This window comes from Microcaecilia unicolor, chromosome 8 (assembly GCF_901765095.1).
Source record: "Microcaecilia unicolor chromosome 8, aMicUni1.1, whole genome shotgun sequence".
Classification (NCBI taxonomy): Eukaryota; Metazoa; Chordata; class Amphibia; order Gymnophiona; family Siphonopidae; genus Microcaecilia; species Microcaecilia unicolor.
In genome coordinates, this window is record NC_044038.1 from 175,750,724 (window position 1) to 175,770,427 (window position 19,704).

At 44.1% G+C, this 19,704-nt stretch overlaps 1 protein-coding gene across 3 annotated transcripts; it reads right to left on the reverse strand.

The window, feature by feature from the left end:
• Positions 1 to 640: 640 nt before the first annotated feature.
• On the reverse strand, positions 641 to 19,020 carry YIPF5 (Yip1 domain family member 5). 3 transcript variants are annotated; one of them, XM_030212742.1, is made up of 6 exons: positions 18,869 to 19,019; positions 14,502 to 14,618; positions 12,739 to 12,911; positions 9,336 to 9,481; positions 2,694 to 2,875; positions 641 to 1,613 (listed from the first exon to the last, which is right to left on the reverse strand). In XM_030212742.1, the coding sequence occupies exons 2-6, from the start codon at positions 14,609 to 14,611 to the stop codon at positions 1,451 to 1,453; spliced, it is 774 nt and encodes a 257-aa protein (XP_030068602.1). In that variant the 5' UTR covers positions 14,612 to 14,618; positions 18,869 to 19,019; the 3' UTR covers positions 641 to 1,450. The 3 variants fall into 3 exon arrangements, with proteins under 3 accessions (XP_030068602.1, XP_030068603.1, XP_030068604.1); XM_030212743.1 differs by having other exon boundaries at positions 18,972 to 19,013; XM_030212744.1 differs by lacking the exon at positions 14,502 to 14,618 and having other exon boundaries at positions 18,869 to 19,020.
• Positions 19,021 to 19,704: the final 684 nt, after the last annotated feature.

Below are 19,704 nucleotides of genomic sequence, written 5' to 3' on the forward strand. Positions count from 1 at the left end.
CCTGCCGGATCTGGATTTCAGCTTTCTACCTAAGAGCCTAAATTTGGTTTCCAGAACCTCCCTGCCACATTTTCCTGTGTCATTTGTACCCACATGTACCAAGACAGCCAGACCCTCCTCAGCACTATGTAAAATCCTATCTGGGTAACATGTGGCAGGCAAGTGGCTCAAGAGATCCTCACATCCATCAGCCGCCTATCTATGTAGGATTACTAAGTACAACAGCTGTCCTAACCCCTTCTGCCCTGGGCGGAAGTTCCTGGAGACACATCCTTAGTGCAAGAAGATATTGCATCCCAGGTACAGGTTGATGTTCTCCTTTTAGGAGACCTCCCTCTTCCAAGGTAGCACAGGGGCTGCCAGAATGGAGGTAGGTCTCTTATGTACCTCTCTCTTCCTCTGCTCCTCCAAGTCTACTTCTGTAGCCACAAGAGAATTGACTCACTCTGTAAGAGAAGGGGCTCTTTGCATCAAGCATACACATATAACCTCTCGCCAACTGGGAGATAATCATACACGCGACACTCAATGCAAAAGACTGGATAGCACCCCTCGCTGCTAGACTGCTGTCTGCATTTTAGTATTATCAAGTTAATTAATTAAAACTAGGGACATTAGACTAATAGAAAGAGCCTTAAGATTATATGGTACAGTGCGTGATTTATTGTTTGCTTCTCAGAAAGTAATGAAATGTAATTAAAACTCAAATGAAAACGCCCTCCTGTTATTCTAATTAGAATAATTGACTACACTGAGAAAAGTCTGCGAGAAATACAAGCTGCCATCTCAATAAAAATGGGTTCAAAAATATTATTCTGGTACATTTCAAATCACATGATGTTGTACAAATACATTTAATCAGTAATTATAACACTGTTCGATAAATACTGTTTGTAAGTATCTGCACATATGGCAAGAATTCTATGCTTTCCACTTGACATAGAGAGCCAACATCTAGATATAATCCAGAAGTTTTGGCTCGATTTGTTCACTATCACAAGACAGGTGCCTGTAAAGCAGAATAGACCAATTTACTGGGATTTTGAAATTCATCATCGCAGGTTTAAGATCCAATAATTACTCTCTTCTGTGCCTTATGACAATTTGCAAAGTAAATGGATTCATTTATTCTTGGCTTCATCTTAGACCAAATACATCAGAAAAGCAAGAAACAAAGGCAACCTGCTGGAGGTTGGAAACACTAAATGCTCCTTGTTTTACTCTACGTAAGTCTTTATTAAAGCTATGGACAATCCTGTCAATTAGATATTTAAAAGGTCTATACAATATGAACACAGATATACATGTTTATATCCACTGCTCCCTCACACAGTCACAAGATAAGTCTGCATGATAGTGGTGGTAATGCTCAGTGCAGGTCCATTTTAATTATTCAAAGGTCTCTCTCCTTTGTTTGGCCCACTGAAGTCCAACGTCAACACTACCCAGTTCAAAACACAGAAATAAGGGCAAAGACTCCGTATAATAGAGCACAGGGGTAAGCAACCAGGAGCTGCTGTCCTTCCATGGCCAAGGCAGAGATGAAGATCTTGGAAGCAGAAAAACTACACCACCCAATAATAACTGCGGTAAGAATAACTCCCATCATTCCTCTGTAAGGGAAAAAAAAATTAAAAGGCAGTTGAACATCTGCAAGATAATATGAACAGTCGTAGTAGCTACATTAAGAATTTTCATTTGTGTTTTATGTTAACACACCGTTTTCTTTAAAAATCACTATCGGTCCTAGGATTGTGAACAAATGAGTTGTAAGGACTAGCATTCCTAAAATTACTCCTGAATGTGTGAATCTGCAGCAAGCATAATTTTGAAGGGAGTGTGTTCTAAGCTGGCCTGAAAAGTGTGACATCAGCAATATACACATACTAAAAAAATAAAATAAAAATTTACCCATTGATATTTATACCTGCTCTAGGTCACATATGCCAGTTAACTGCTTGTTGGAGCTTAGGCTTTGGAGAACAGAATGGGCCAGTAGTTCCTAAACCTGGTCCTGAAGGCACCCCAGCCAGTCAGGTTTTCAGGATATCCACAATGAATATTCATGATAGTGTATGCAAATCTCTCATGAATATTCATTGTAGAGATCCTGAAAACCTGACTGGCTGGGGTGCCTCCAAGACCAGGTTTGGAACCACTGGAATGGGCAATGTGCTTGGTTAAGACTACATCAAAAAGCTAAAAAGTTCTGGACAACCAGTTTTACACTCAAGCTAAGTAGCTAGAGGATTTTGAATTGAAAATTTAGAGATCACGTGATTGATAGAGGGATATAAAAATAAAAAAAATAATAATTCTTGCCCTAAGAACTGAACACAATTTTAGTGAAGTGTATTTTGAACTTATATTGTGAGAACTTCACTTCTTTTCATTTGTGATTTGACAAATCTCTCATATACATAATGATTATGGATACAATAACTTAACAGAACAGATTTGGGAACCACTAATTGTAAGAGCTAAAAACCATAAGTTTTCAGAACCATGTGATTTCAAGTTCTGTATTAGATCTTGGAAAAGTAAATTTGAACAGTGAACTACCTGCTTAATCCTCAAATCAGATGTGTATTTTAGTCATCATCAAAACACTAAGTACACTTAACTACAAAGAAATAGAAGGAAAAAAAGTCTGGAATATTTAAAACAGGGTGATGGCAAATTATGATACTTACTGTAAAGAAAAAATGGCTGCAAAGCTAGAAAGTATGATCATAGGAAGGAGACAGTAGCCCAAGACACTAGAAACACAGCCAAATGACACACCAGTCATGCTCATTAAGTTGAGAAGACAAAACATCCCCAAACATCCGATTGCACTGATCCCATACACATAGCCAAACTGGATTTTACCAGCCTGCAAAAGTAAGCAAAGAAACAAGTTATTTTTAAAAACACTCAACAATTTCCAATAATTATCCACTAATTATACCTGGTGATGCTGTGAAATGATTGAAAAGACCCCGTTTACATTGAACGAAAAGCCACTGAGCAGCGACTGTAGCTACATTACAGCTGGCTGAAGTTTAAGCATGCTGTGTGGTTATTGCAGCCCATGTATCCTAAAACGACCCCATAGATCTTCACAGCAATAAGTATTACGAATCCCAGATGGGAAAATTAGGTTCTTACCTTGGTAATTTTCTTTCCTTTAGTCATAGCAGATGAAGCCATTACGTATGGGTTATGTCCATCAACCAGCAGGGGAGATAGAGAGCACTCAAACTTTCACAGTGCCCTCTTGGCCAGCTAGCTCCACTGCCTCTTCAGTATTTGAAGCTTCCAAAGCAGTATGGCAAACCGCAATGGGAATCACAAGAGCTTTCCTCACAGCAAACGATGGCCCATCACAAGGGCATGAACTCATAAAGGAGGGAATGCACATCCTCCTGGAGGGAATAAACTCATCCTCCTTATTGTATAAGTGGAGGGGAACACACGCGCCTCCTGGAGGGAATCACACATCCTCCCAACACACTGGAGGGAATGAAGTCATCCTCCTATTTATAGAACTGGAGGGGAACACACGCGCCTCCTGGAGAGAATCAACACATCCTCCAAAAAAAACATGCTGGAGGGAATGAACACATCCTCCTAAATTTAAACTGAACATGAATCCTGAAGATTGTTTTCCAACTTTCTCCCAAGGAAGGAACTTCAGGAAATTAGAACAGAACCTGAAAAACAGATTCACAGCATACAGACAATCATACAGGCTTCATCTGCTATGACTAAAGGAAAGAAAATTACCAAGGTAAGAACCTAATTTTCCCTTCCTTGTCATCAAGCAGATGAAGCCATTACGTATGGGATGTAACAAAGCAATCCCTAGATAGGGTGGGAACAAGCCACACCACGCGCTAGCACTTGTGCACCAAAACGCGCATCCCTCCTGGCAGCCACATCCAGCCTGTAATGTCGGGCAAAGGAGAGCTTAGAAGCCCATGTTGCTGCACTGCATATCTTGAAGAGAGAGTGCTCCAGTTTCAGCCCAAGAGGAAGAAATCGCTCTAGTAGAATGTGCCTTAAAGGCTACATGCGGAACCCTGCCGGCCAGCAGATAAGCTGAAAAGATAGTTTCTTTGAGCCAGCGGGCAATAGTGGTTTTAGACGCTGGAGACCCTCTGTGAGAACCGGATAGCAAAACAAACAGATGATCAGAAGTCATGAAAGAGTTAGTAACTCGCAGATACTGCAGCAGAGTCCTGCGCACATCCAAAAGGTGCAGCTGCCCAAAAGATTCTGGAAACTCTTCCTCTGAAAAAGAGGGCAAGAAAATAGCCTGGTTTAGGTGAAAGGCTAAAACCACCTTAGGCATAAAGGAAGGCACGGTCCGAACCGTGACTCCGGACTCTGAAAATTGCAGAAATGGGTCTCTACAGGACAGCGCCTGGAACTCTGACACCCGTCTCGCCGAGGTAATGGCCACCAGAAAAACGGCCTTCAGTGTCAAATCTTTCTCCGATGCTCGCCGAAGCGGCTCAAAAGGAGATGCCTGCAGGGTTTTCAAAATTAGCCTCAGGTTCCAAGCTGGACAGGGTGCTCGCACTGGAGGTCGGAGCCGAAGCACCCCTCTAAGAAACCGTGCCACATCTGGGTGAGCAGCCAAAGGCACGCCTTCCACCTTACCACGAAGGGAGGCCAACGCTGCCACCTGCACCCGCAGGGAATTATAGGCCAAGCCTTTTTGTACACCTTCCTGAAAAAAGTCCAGAATCGGCGAGACAGGAGCCCGCATTGGAGCAATGGCTCTGGAAGCACACCAAGACTCAAACAGGCACCAAATCCTGGCATAAGCCACGGAAGTGGACCGCTTGCGGGCTTGCAGGAGAGTGGAAATAACTTTATTGGAATAACCTTTATCCCTCAATTGCGCCCTCTCAATAGCCATGCCGTAAGACCAAAGCGGCCGGCGTCCTCCATGGCTACCAGTCCCTGAGTCAACAGGTTCGGTACCAGAGGTAACGGCAGAGGAGCCTCCAGGAGCATCTGTCGGAGGTCTGCATACCAAGGTCTCCTTGGCCAATCCGGGGCGATGAGGACCACTTCTGGGTGCAGCCGAATCCGCAAGAGCAGGCGCCCTATCAAGGGCCATGGGGGAAACACATAAAGTAGACCCGGAGGCCAGGGTTGAGCCAAGGCATCCAACCCCGCCGAGCGAGGATCTCTCCGTCTGCTGAAGAAGCACGGGACTTTGGTATTGGCACTTGTCGCCATTAGATCCATCACGGGCTTGCCCCATTTGGCACAGATCTGCAGGAATACTTCGTCTGCCAGATTCCATTCTGCTGGATCGATCTGATGCCTGCTCAGATAATCGGCCTGCACATTGCTCTGACCTGCAATATGAGCTGCCGACAGACACTGAAGATGCAGCTCGGCCCAGTGGCAAATCAGTTCGGCCTGCGCGGCTAGTGCTCTGCACCTTGTTCCGCCTTGTCGATTTATATAGGCCACCGTTGTCGTGTTGTCCGACATCACTCTGACAGCCAATCCTTCCAGGGTCACTTGAAAGGCCAGAAGCGCCTGAAACACCGCTTTCAACTCTAGGCGGTTGATGGACCACTCCGACTCCTCGGGTGTCCATAGACCCTGGGCATGCTTCCCCTTGCAGTGTGCGCCCCAGCCCTTCAGGCTGGCATCTGTTACCACTAGGCACCAAACGGGGAGCGTCAGCAGCATTCCTCGCCGCAGCATGCTGTCCGAGAGCCACCACTCCATGCTGAGACGGGCCGCAGGGAGCCAAGTAAGTCTGCATTGGTAATCCTGAGAAATAGGAGACCATCTCCGGAGTAGGGAATACTGTAGAGGTCTCAGGTGCGCTCTCGCCCAGGGTACCACTTCCATCGTGGCTGTCATCGATCCCAGCAGCTGGACAATGTCCCAAGCTTGCGGGCGGGGCATCCTCAGGAGCAGACGGACCTGATTCTGAAGCTTGCACCGCCTTAGCTCGGATAGGAACACATAGCCCGAGACTGTGTCGAACCTGGCCCCCAAAAACTCTAGAGATTGAGAAGGGGACAGGTGACTTTTGGCCATATTGACGACCCAGCCTAGAGATTGCAGTACTGAGACCACTCTGGCTGTAGCTTGTAAGCTCTCTGTTGCAGAGTCTGCTCTGATGAGCCAGTCGTCTAGGTATGGGTGAACCCTGATACCTTCTCGCCTGAGAAAAGCAGCTACTACCACCATTACCTTCGAAAAGGTTCGGGGAGCTGTGGCGAGGCCAAAAGGCAAGGCCCTGAACTGGAAATGTTTTCCCAACACCGCAAACCTCAGAAACTTCTGGTGCGGGGGCCAAATCTGTGCAAGTAAGCTTCTTTCAGGTCTAGAGACGTGAGAAACTCTCCTGGCTATACCGCCGCAATGACGGAGCGCAGGGATTCCATGTGGAAATGCCGCACTCTCAGGGACTTGTTCACTTCTTTTAAGTCCAGAATAGGGCGAAAGTACCCATCTTTTCGCGGCACCACAAAGTAGATGGAGTATTGGCCGCAGCCTTGCTCGGCGGGAGGCACCGGGGTCACTGCCCCTAACTGAATCAGACCTTGTAAAGTCTCCTCCACCGCCACCCGTTTGACGGCAGAACCGCATCGGGACTCCACAAACACGTCTCTTACTGGGGCGTTGAATTCTATTCTGTATCCATCTCTGATCAGGTCCAGAACCCACTGATCTGAGGAAATCTTGGCCCCTCCTCGACAAAGAGGGAAAGCCGTCCTCCGATGACAGGCATCGAGAGGGCCGGCGCACCATCGAGAGGGTCGCCCCTGAACTCCTGGTCTTGAGCCACCGGCTGCTGAACGCTTGTCCGAGCGAAAGGAGTTCCTCTGCTGACCACGGGCACGTGAAGTGAACCCAGCAGAACGCCCCGGGCAGTACCTTCTAGCTTCACGGAAGCGAGGTCTGTACGAGAAGTGGACCGCCTGGCCCTTAGAGGAAGGCCTCTGCCTATCTTCGGGCAAGCGCTGGGGTTTTGGATCACCCAGGCCTTTCACAATTTTCTCCAACTCCTCACCAAATAGGAGAAGTCCTTGAAAAGGCAACTTCACCAACCTTTGCTTAGAGGCCATGTCCGCTGCCCAGTGTCGTAGCCACAGACGACGGCGAGCCGCCACTGCTACTGCCATTTGTTTAGCCGAAGCTCTGACAAGGTCATAAAGGGCATCAGCCAGAAAGGACAAGGCCACCTCCATCCGCGGAGCCACATCCAAGAAGGGCTCCGCTCCATCTCCGGGCTGAGCCACTGCCTGTTGCAGCCAAGCTAGGCAGGCTCTAACAGCATAACAGCTGCATGCAGACGCCCGAACAGTGAGACCTGCAATTTCAAAGGACCGTTTCAATGCTGTTTCCAGCCTACGGTCTTGAACATCCTTCAGGGCAACACCTCCTTCAACAGGGAGGGTAGTTCTCTTTGTCACCGCAGTGACTAGGGCATCCACTTGTAGGCATTTGAAAACGAGCCATATGTCCCTCACGCAGAGGGTATAACTGCCCCATAGCCCTGGAAACTCTCAAAGGTCCCTCGGGGTCAGCCCACTGAGCCGAAACAAGCTCTAGGATGGAGTCATGCAAAGGGAAGGCCCGAGCAGCTTTCTTGGTACTAGCCATCCTGGGATTACCCGAGGAGGCCATGCCACTGTCAGGATCTTCAATCGAGAGGGCCTGCAGGGTATCTGAAATAAGCGCTGGCAGCTCATCACGGTGGAAAATCCTCACCCCGGAGGGATCATCCAGATCCTGTGGTAAATCCGCACCTGACTCTGGTTCCTCAGACCAAGAACGTCTGTCAGAGTTCTCCGAATCCTCACACCCCGACCAAGGGGGGGAAAAAGGTGCACCACAATCTGAAGGGGAATTAACCCTTCTGCGCTTCTCTTTAGGCCAAGCATCCGGGAAAAAAGCCTCACTGGGCAGTCCCAGGCCAGAATCCATCGGGGGGGGGGCAGAGGAGCCTCAGGCGACCCTTGAGGAAGGGCTCTTTTCATCATGTATGCTTTATGCAGCAAAAGCACAAAATCCGGGGAGAAAATCTCACCCTGGACACCCAAATCCTGTCCGGTGCTAGCCACTCCTGAAATAACCTCATCTCGAGGTGCCCCACCCGGCTCAGGTCTCTCCGTGTCCACGGAGGCCGCGCCATGTGGTGTAAGCAAAATGGCGCCCGCTGCCAGCTCAGAGCGGGAAGAAACATCGCTCGCCACGCTCGGGCTGGCTCCTACGTCAATACAGCATGATTTACAGAGCCCTGCTGCTGATTTGCGCTTGCCACAAGTGGAACAGCGCTTTACATTGTCCGCAGCCATCGCCGAAAAACGGTGGTAAAATCCAAAATGGCGGTTTCGCGCCAAAATCGCCCCGATCGCGGGCCCACCCCGGAGGAGTTGGAAAACACTCTTACCTCAAAGGATCTAGTGTACAACTACGATCCTGCTGAAAATCAGGTCAAAAACCTCTGTTCCAGCGTCTCTGTGTTTAAAAACGCGACGTGACTTTTTTTTTTTTTTTAAGCTGTGAGGAAAGCAGAGGTATTGAAGACTCCGGAGGCTCAGATGAGTGGGAAAGGCAGGGAAAGGGCGAACCTATATGCCTGCATCCACTGTTGGTGGGTAAGGACAGGGAAAGCAAGGCAATATGTCCACATCCACAGAGGTATGGGTAAGGCAGGGAAAGGGCTAACCTATGTGCCTTTAAAGTGAAGCTGCTATAGCCTCCAACACCCCGGTTAACAACTGGCAAGCCAGGAACCACCTCCCGGCAGATTTTTCTGGAGCTCGAACAAGCTGCAGCCACCCTGCTAGGGGAGATAGAGAATACTGAAGAGACAGTGGAGCTAGCTGGCCAAGAGGGCACTGTGAAAGTTTGAGTGCTCTCTATCTCCCCTGCTGGTTGATGGACATAACCCATACGTAATGGCTTCATCTGCTTGATGACAAGGAAAAAGTCTATTTACAATTTACCCTGCTGGCATGCTTTTGGTATCATGGAGCCTATGCTGTGGAACATGATTCCCATAATCACTCTCAAGGTGAGAATCAACCTTCAATTCTGGAAAAAGGTTTGGGTTTGGTTATTTGGCAAGGCGTTTGTTAAATCAGGGGACAGTAAAGGGGTATTCATTATAGACATTTTTTGGATCTGAAATACTAAGAGCTATGAATATTGGATTATTTTCCCTTCTTTTGTGCATTGAGGGGAGGAGGTGGGTAGGAATTGTACTGTTTTATATTAATGTTGGATTGTAACTCACATTGGTAAGGCATTGCCTCCAAAATGAGAAAGAAATTTAACATGAATGTCAAAAACCCCAAACTTACCAGCAATAAGGTGGCTCCAAAGGCTAAGCAGAAAACCATTGGTCCTGTCAAATCTGTTTCATTCATTATACTGCCATCTGCTGCTTTTAGCGGGTGCAACACTGTTAATGTCTTCTGCCAGATGTGGTCAAAGTTTACTCCTAGTTCTGCAACATTACAATCATAATACAAATGCAAAAGTTCTATACCCGTGACAAGAGAATTATTACTGCCACTACGAGAACTACAGATTGGTCAGAACACTGCAACTAGTACTAAGCAGTGAGACATATTTCTCATGATACTACTACTACTTCTTACTTCTGTAGCGCTACAAGGCATACGCAGCGCTGTACACCATACATGAAAAGACAGTCCCTGCTCAAAGAGCTCACAATCTAAATAGGACAGGCAAACAGACAGAACAACTAAGAGGTAAGGGAATTAAAGAGGTGGGGATAAAAGGGTACAGGGCAAGTGAGTAGTGGTTAGGAGTCAAAAGCAGCATTAAAGAGGTGGGCTTTTAGCCTAGATTTGAAAACGTCCAAAGACGGGGCTAGACCTTGTTAGAAGAACATGTTCACTATGCTCTCGTTTTACCTCTGGTACCTCGGCTGTGTCTCCACTCGCAAATGCTGGAAACTCAGGGGAGAATTCATAAAGAGGCATCTATTTTTAGGAACCTACTTGAAGTGTATTCTGTAAAGGACAGTAAGGACTAGATTCTATATATCACACCTAAAAAATCGGCACCAAAACAAAATACACCCAAATTCAGGTTTATAGAATATGCCGAGTGTCAGAATATGCTGAGTGTCCATCTGCACGACTAAAATTAGTCACGGGCAGTTACGCCAAGTATAACTTGTTGTAAATGCTGACATAGTACGTGCAGACCAGGTGTGTTCTATAACCGCATTGAGCCTGTCATGAGTGGGAAAGCGCGGGGTACAAATGTAACAAAATAAAAACTACAAGTGCTTCACTGGCTTGTGTGAGAGACAAATTCAGTTGACAGTCATTATGCTGCCTTTTTAAGACAAAGTTGGGCACGTTTCTTCCAGTATATGTTCCTGTTGGGTACTATAAATCCACTTTGTCAAGATTGCAGACACAGGGATTGAGAGCTGAAAACAGAATGCTGTCTGTAACAGGCCCAGGCATTTGGAATCAATTATCAGCTGACATTAGATTACCAACTGATCTACTTGATTTTCAGAAGCAAGCAAAAGCACGTTATTTTGTCCCAGGAGGTCTGACTTCTTAATGTTATTGCCAGAGCCAAAGATATTATTAACGAACATATAACAGCAAACTTATTATATAGACACAGGGATTGAGAGCTGAAAACAGAATGCTGTCTGTAACAGGCCCAGGCATTTGGAATCAATTATCAGCTGACATTAGATTACCAACTGATCTACTTGATTTTCAGAAGCAAGCAAAAGCACGTTATTTTGTCCCAGGAGGTCTGATTTCTTAATGTTATTGCCAGAGCCAAAGATATTATTAACGAACATATAACAGCAAACTTATTATATATATATATATATATATATATATATATATATATATAATTTTATTCTAATTAAGTGAATGTTGCTCTGTTTTATGCGATGATTTATTATTTCATGTTTGTGAGCCACCTAGAACTTTCAGCGACTGATGAGATAGACAGGTTTTTAAATAATGGTATAAAGTGGATTTGGGAAAGTAATCCTTGTTTTAATACACAAAGTTTATGCAAGCTTCATTAATAAAGAAAAGAAAAAAAGTAAAGTCGGGCTCCCTGGCCTTGAATGTGGTTCTCTACAAAATTATATATATAATTTCCGAGGATAACAAATCATAAGCAACCTTGAAATAATCCTCTTCAGATGAGTATTAGTCAACTTTTTAATTTTTATAAAACCTTATCAAATTTTTATCAATTTTTCTGTTAGTTTTACTAAAAAAAATGGGAGGAAAAGCCTCAACTGACTCCTTCTTGGCAACAAAGCCGATCTAATCTAGGAGTTCATATAGTCATCACTGGCTAAAAAACCTCCAAAGCTCAGCTGAACAGCCACGGAGTGGAGTGAGCTTATGTTCCACGGGCCCTGATGAAGTTGTCAAAACTTTGGCCATTATCGGCCATGGACTAGAGATATGAGTAGTCAATGCATCTGTAAAAGCTAAGAGCCTGTTTTTTAGCCAATGAGGACTATATGAGCTCCTAGATCCGATTGGCTTTGTTGCCAAGAAGGAGTCAGTTGAGGCTTTTCCTCCCGTTTTTAGTAAAACTAGAAGAAAAATTGATAAGGTTTAAAAAAAAAAAAAAAAAAAAACTTAAAAAGTTGACTAATAATCATCAGAAGAGGATTATTTCAAGGTTGAATGTGATTCTGTAAAGAAGAGATTCAGAACTGGCCAGTTTAGGTGATTTGTGGAAGGATGAAGGAAGGAAGATAGTTGCCACTACCATGAACACTTGCTGGTCAAAAAGGAGGTGCTGTTATGCACCTTGAAGGAAGTATCACTCTATCCTGGGAGCCACAAGCATTTGTTTCCTGGGTTTGCACAGGCATGTCAACAAGGGAGATGTTGATCAAAAACAGAAGATGAGAAAGAAAAGAAAGAGGCTCTTAGTCTACGTAGAATTAAGCTTGTGTTTATGATACCTTCCCAAGTAAACAAAATATCAATGCAGCCAGATGCTTACAACTTACATTACCAACATCTAAGCAATACTCTCTGGGAACAGCAGAATCAGTCAGTTTAATCTGTTGGTTGAGTTGTGTGGATAACATAATGGAGCAATGGATAAAAAAGGTGAGGACTGCGCATAAAGGATCTCAGGAAATCTTTAATATCAACAGCTAAAAAATGGGTCGTTTTTTAGCTGTTGATATTAAAGACTTCCTGAGATCCTTTTTGTGCAGTCCTCACTTTTTTATCCATTGCTTTTGTTGCACGTGAGGGTTTTCCTTCTCCTTTTTGTTTTCCTAACATAATGGAGCACCAGCATTGGCACAAGGCAGCATGTGTGTGTATATAAAGTGTTTATATATGCTCTCGTTCTCCCTGCAAGGAAATGGAGGATCTGGCAAGTCACAAGAAACTCAAAAAAGCGGAACCAGAGGAATCAAAATTTTAAGAGGGGAGGGAAAGCAGACTGAAGAAAAATGTGTAAAAAAAAAGGGGGGGGGGTGGTGGATGACCTTATTTATGAATTTTGTATTTAAAAAAAAGACTTTTGGCCACATCTGTTTAAAAGAAGACCAACTGATGGATATGCTATCATATAGCATTCTATATTCAAGCAAACCAGTGCACACATGCAAAGTTGTTTTGGCACCCTACAGGTTTATTACCTGAATTGGCAGGTTACAGTAAAGAATGAGAAATATGGTATTTGCTTATTTATTCAAAATAAAAATTGTACCTTCCAATAAAGGTGGTTCATCCTCAAAGCTGCTCCCATACACAGATGGGGATGCGGTAGGAGTGTATGTCTGTGTTGGCTGATAAATTTGTCCTGTATAAGGCTGCTGTTGATGCATCATCTCAGGAGGGACAAACCCACCTTGCTGGGGATACTCATAAGCACCATACTGCCTGCAAAGAACAAAATTCTGTCACATGATCCAATACAAATACAAACACAAAAAAATGCACTCCACATTTCATGGAGCAATACAAAGGCAATGTGTAAATATATATACAGAAATTCCTACGGTAATCTTTAAAGCAGAAGTACATGTATATTTTCATTCTGAAAATTCACATAGCTTAAGTAGGAGTGCTACTTATGTGTCCATGTGCTTATAAAAGTTACCCCCTGCCCTCAGACAGCAACAAAGTAAACAGTGCTTTACATGCACAAAATAAGCTCTTGGATTACTGACCACTCTGTAACTGGTAACATTAACTTTATGTAAGGTTTCTCAACAGAGGCATCCCAGACCAAGAAGAGGGCAGGAAACGGAAAAGTGTAGTTAAGCATGCAAGAAAAAAACAAAACCCCTCAAATAAAGGTTAGGCATGAAGAAAGCAGGAGCAAATCCTCAGTGCATCATTTTCTTCCCTTAGGCAATAATGAACATGAATCTGCTGGTGTTTTGCCCTGAAGGTAAAAGACCCATGTAGTATGCACCAGAGCACCCAATTTTGATCATGAACCCCTAAATATACTATGGATATTTTCACAGTGGTATGAAAGTTAATGACTTCAAAACTTCCTCTGCAAAGAATTTACAGTTAGATTTACTAACTCTAATGTGAGTTGAGTTATGCATTTAGTAAATGGGCCTCAATGACAATAATGGGGCTTGTGTTAATGAGCATTAATATGACTTACATTCACAAATATTGCCCTTAAGTTGGCAAAATGCTCAAAGTAGGAGAGAGAAACATGTATTCTCAGCAAAGTCACTAGAGTGATGCCAGACCTATCCCAATTTAAAAAAACAAATCTACATTTATAAATTAAAATGTTTGGTATTGGAGGCTTATTAATGCTCAAACTCTCCCACAGCACATCCATGCATGAAGAAAACTGACAATCTGTGTATGCAAATCTACAATGTCTATGCAAAAGCTTCCTTGCATTTGTTTACATTTTAACATATGTAGTGTAGTAAGTGACAGCAGATAAGACCTGAATGGTCCATCCAGTCTGCCCAACAGTCACCTTCGTTATCAATTCAAGATTGAATCAACAATGAATGTGACATTATATACTTGATCATTGTCTTTCTTTGGTGTTTTTGGGACATAGACCGCAGAAGTTCACCTGGCTCTGTCCTCATGTTAACAACTACTGGAGTTGCCGTTAAAACCCACTCCAAACTATCCGAATCTGTCGTGTCATTTGCGGGACACACGCCATAAAAGTCTGCCCGGCACTGTCCTCACATTCCAAATTATTGGTGTCTCCGTCTAAACCCTCTCCAGCTCACCCTAAACTGGATTGCTATATGCGGGACATAGACCGTACAAGCCAGCCCAGCATCGGCCTTAGCTGATAGAGCCAGAGTTGCCATCTAGCACCGCTTGACATGCAAACACATATGCAACCCTTTTAAGTTTTGTTTTTTATACCATTCATTTTCTAATTAGAGATCCTTTCTGGTCATCCTACACCTTTTTGTTTAGACTGCAAAATCACAAGATTTGTTTTATCAAAAGCACAAAATGTGAAATTACTTTCTGTACGGTCCACCTGTTCCTGCATTGTAGTCATGAGACTGTGCCTGGTCATCAATGCTGTAACTCGTTTGGTAGAAATCTGTGTTAAAACCGTCAAAGCCCGACATTGCAAACCTATTAAAATAAAAGTTTAATATTAGGTTTATTACTGCCTAAACACTACATAGTCTTCTCGTGACATTCAGCTAGCATAGGGCTCCCCAAACCTGACCTGATCTCTCCCCCACTCCAAACAGCTGGGTTTTAGGATATCCACAATGAATAAGCTAGATCTGCACACTTCTCTCAGTCACATTTACTGTGAATACCTTGAAAGCCTGATGAACTGTGGGATCAATGGGCCAGGTTGGGCAGCTGTAATCTAACACTTAAAAAGTACACATGTATGGCTAGACCATGTTAGTAGCTATGTATGTCCTATGTAAAGCTACCTAAAGAACCCTTCCTGCTTGGGTGGAGCCATATCTGCTGTTCAGTAGGATCTCTCTTTTCCAGATTCACAAATATGGGGGTGTCAAAATGTGAAATAATAAAGCACAGGTTGCACAGAAAAAGCAAAGGCAAGCCAGATGGCAGTGTCCATCCCGTTAAATGCAGCAAAACTTTTTCTCACCATTAACGAATGTGAGAACATGCTTGATAAAACGATATGGATGACAAGGAAAAGGATATCCATTCTTAATATATGATTTGATCATTTAATTTAACACAATGATCTTTTAAAAATATCAATAATCATCATCCTTCAAAATAAAATCTAGTTCCTGAGTGAAGGGAACTGCACAGAGGGTACAGAGTAGGCAGTCATACCTAGGAACCCCTGGTTCAGAGCCCATGCTGGCACAATACCATAATCCAGAAAGATGAGCTTTTACTCTACTTCTGAATTAAAAGTGAGATTTTGAAACCTAAAACAACAGGAATAACAGAGTCAGGAACCCCCTCCTTCTCAATCAAAGAGACCCCCCCTCCCAACAACCACTACTAACTAATGACTTGGTCGTCACTCCCAGTTCTCAAGGGCTGTCAGTGGGAGACGTTTTACCTCTACTGTATTCAAAAATTTTCCAATACATGCTCATTATTTCTTAGGATTTATTTATTGCCTTTTTGAAGGCATTCACTTAAGGTGGTGTACAGTAGAAATAGTCAGACAATAGACAATTAAAGCAGTAAAAATACTCAAACAACAGTACAAGTTATGGCATAGTATGCTAGAATGCAATGTCAACACAATACAAAACAAAACATTTTGACAGCCAGTAGAGTTGTAAGCAAAGATGGATCACATAGACAGATAAAGTAACAAGAACTAGAAAATGGGGGACTAATTTAATCAAGGGTCCCTGAACATTATCTCAGCTAGGATAGGAATGGATAAGTATCAGTTTGAAAACCTGACCCATTGGTGATACTCAAAGTCTGGAATGAAAGATAAGGCATCAGCTGGATTACAGAACAGGTGGCCTAGTTAGAATGTGGGGGTCCCGGGCTGGAACAGGGACTCTAATTTTTTTAATCAGTGGTTAGAGGTTTAAGTTTTACCCTAACTTTCACTTGTAACCACTGAAAGTAAAAACAGGAGTAAAGTTAGCAATGTTGCTACCATTTTAGACCACCTTCTGATGTAAAAAAAAAAAAAAAAGTCTACCTTTCCACTCATGCCCAATACATTTTTAGTCACCATTTTTCCTAATTTTTCATTAAAACAGCACCTTTATGAGGCTTGCAGACTGAGGGACTATGTAAGACATTAATGTTTAAAGTGCCCGTGACTGAATTTTTACAGACCGTGAAAGGGATCTAGGCGTCATTGTTGATACGTTGAAACCCTCTGCTCAGTGTGCAGCGGCGGCTAAGAAAGCAAATAGAACGTTAGGAATAATTAGGAAAGGAATGGAAAACAAAAATGAGGACGTTATAATGCCTTTGTATCGCTCCATGGTGCGACCGCACCTTGAATATCGTGTTCATATTCTGGTCAGTGCATCTCAAAAAAGATATAGTGGAATTAGAAAAGGTACAGAGAAGGGCGATGAAAATGATAAACGGGATGGGACAACTTCCCTATGAGGAAAGGCTAAAGCGGCTAGGGCTTTTCAGCTTGGAGAAAGGATGGTTGAGGGGAGATATGATAGAGGTCTATAAAATAAGAGTGGAGTGGAATAGGTAGACATGAATCGCTTGTTTACTCTTTCCAAAAATACTAGGACTAGGGGGCATGCAATGAAGCTAAAAAGTAGTAAATTTAAAACGAACTGGAGAAAATATTCCTTCACTCAACATGTAATTAAACTTTGAAATTCGTTGTCAGAGAACGTAGTAAAAGTGGTTAGCTTAGCAGGGTTTAAAAAAGGTTTGGCCGGCTTCCTAAAGGAAAAGGCCATAGACCATTATTAAAACGGACTTAGAGACAACCCACTGCTTATTTCTAGAATAAGCATAAAATGTACTGTACTGTTTTGGGATCTTGCCAGGTACTTGTGACCTGGACTGGCCACTGTTGGAAGTAGGATGCTGGGCTTGTTGGACCTTTGGTCTGTCCCAGTAGAGCAACACATAGTAACATAGAAACATGACAGCAGATAAAGGCCATATGTCCCATCCAGTCTGCCCATTCTCTGTAACCCCTAATTCCTCCTGTTCCTAAGCGATCCCACATGCTTATCCCAATCCTTTTTAAATTCTGGAACAGTCCTCGACTCCAGTGGGAGGCTATTCCATGCCTCCACCACCCTTACTGTGAAATAATACTTCCTTAAGTTACTCCTAAGCCTATTCCCTCTTAACTTTGCTGTATGCCCCCCTCATTCCAGAGCTCTCCTTCATTTGAAAAAGGCTCTCTTACTACTACTACTACTACTTAACATTTCTAAAGCGCTACTAGGGTTACGCAGCGCTGTACAGTTTAACATGGAAGGACGGTCCCTGCTCGAAGAGCTTACAATCTAAAAAGACAAATGTACAGTTAATCATATAGGTCAGACAGATTGGGGCAACCTATATGTTCGAAAGGTTAGGTTCCGAATGCAGCATTGAAGAGGTGAGCTTTAAGCAAGGATTTGAAGATGGGTAGGGAGGGGGCTTGGCGTAGGGATTCAGGAAGACTGTTCCAGGCATAGGGTGAGGCAAGGGAAAATGAGCGGAGCCTGGAATTGGCAATGGTGGAGAAGGGTACTGAGAGGAGGGATTTGTCATGTGAGCAGAGGTTACGGGCAGGAACGTAGGGGGAGATGAGGGTAGAGAGGTAGGGTGGAGCAGCAGAGTGAGTGCATTTGTAAGTAAGGAGGAGAAGCTTGAATTGGATGCGGTATCTGATCGGAAGCCAGTGAAGCGACTTGAGGAGAGGAGTGATATGAGTATATCGGTTCTGGCGGAATATGAGACGTGCGGCAGAGTTCTGAATGGATTGAAGGGGGGATAGATTGCTGAGTGGGAGGCCAGTGAGAAGCAAGTTGCAGTAGTCGAGACGAGAGGTAATGAGAGCGTGGACGAGAATTCGGGTGGTGTGCTCTTCCTGTACATAAATGCCCTTGAAATATTTAAATGTTTCTATCATGTCTCCTCTCTCCTGTCGTATACATGTTGAGGTTCATAAGCCTGTCCCTATAATTTTTGCATTCAAGACCGCTTACTAATTTTGTAGCCGCCCTCTGCACCCACTCCATCCTGTTTATATCTTTCCGTAGCTGCGGTCTCCAGAACTGCACGTAGTACTCCAAATGAGGCCTCACCAGAGACTTATACAACGGCACTATCACCTCCTTTTTGCTGCTGGTCATGCCTCTCTTTATGCACCCAAGCATCCTTCTGGCTTTTGCAATCGTTTTTTCTACCTGTTTGAAAGCTTTAAGGTCGTCAGACACGATCACCCCAAAGTCCTGCTCTTCCTTCGCACACTGAAGCACTACAGCCCCTATACTGTACCGGTCCTTTGGATTTTTGCGACCCAAGTGCATGACCCTGAATTTTTGGGATTAAACAGCAGGTACAAACTTAGATTTTGAGCCCTCCTGATACAGAGAAATATCCAGTGTACCTGAATGTAACTCACCTTGCGCTACTACTGAAAAAGGTGTGAACAAAATCTAAATAAATACATCTAATAAATGTAAGCATAAGACTATCCTACTCCATAAAAATGTGGCCCTACTCCCTATAAACCCTTCGCTAGCCCTGGAAACAGCCTCCAAGTGAAGGCCCCAAAGCGAGGCCACCTCTAGGCTGAAAGAAAGCGCAGGTTGCAGCGAGGACGGGGGAGCGAAACAAGAAGCCGTCCCGCCCCAAACGGATCCTGAGGGAGTTCCACCATTTCACCTCCCCCCCAACCTCAAAAAAACCCAAAGGAAAAGAGGGTTAGTTACCGTCCCCGCACGGCAGGCGGCTAACACAACACCGGAGAATAGAAAACAACTCCCACCCGCTCTCACAGCGGAGAAGAAGCAACACGTCCCCCCGCTGCTTCACCTCGTTGCTACGTGTCAGACCTGGAACAAGTTCCACTTCCGGGTCGCAACAAGCACCACGGAGAACCCGCCGTGTGCGCATGCACTTTACCCCGGTGGAACTACTGCGCAGGTGCTGACAGGAGGCGGGGTTTGATTGGCTTAGGACTGGAGAAGTGCCAGTGTGCGCAATGATAGAGGTAGCGGTATTTTCCCTTCTAGTTCTCGGACTCCGGGTTATGTGTGTGGCTGAGTGGCAGCAAAATTAAGAGGCGAAGTTAACTATGTTAGCCCACTTTAAACACCTAGAAACAAAGCTTAGCAAATAAATTGTAATCATTTCTTTTATTGAGCTTCTTGCCTAATGTATTTGTGACCATCACTCCTTTAATTAGTCGTTGCAGCGTGTCCCCCTGGCTTGAGAAAAGAGTTTTCTTAAGTAGTGTAAAAGATAGGTTGCTTTATTGTTCCATTTCTTTAGGAACTCCTCACTGATGAAAAACAAGAATCAACACACATAATAGTACAAAGCTTTATAAAAGCAGCTACCATACAACGACATAGATAGGCAGAACTAATCCAACCCCCACTTGAACAATGCGTTCTATCTAGGAAAAAACATGCAGGACCGTTCTGAAGGGGAAGGGTGATGACTGAGGAAGGATCCTCCCCCTCAGTAGCCATGCTGTTCCCTGCAACTGGTGGTCATACAGTCTGTGAGAAGGCAGCATTGCTGATATTATACCAGTCATTCC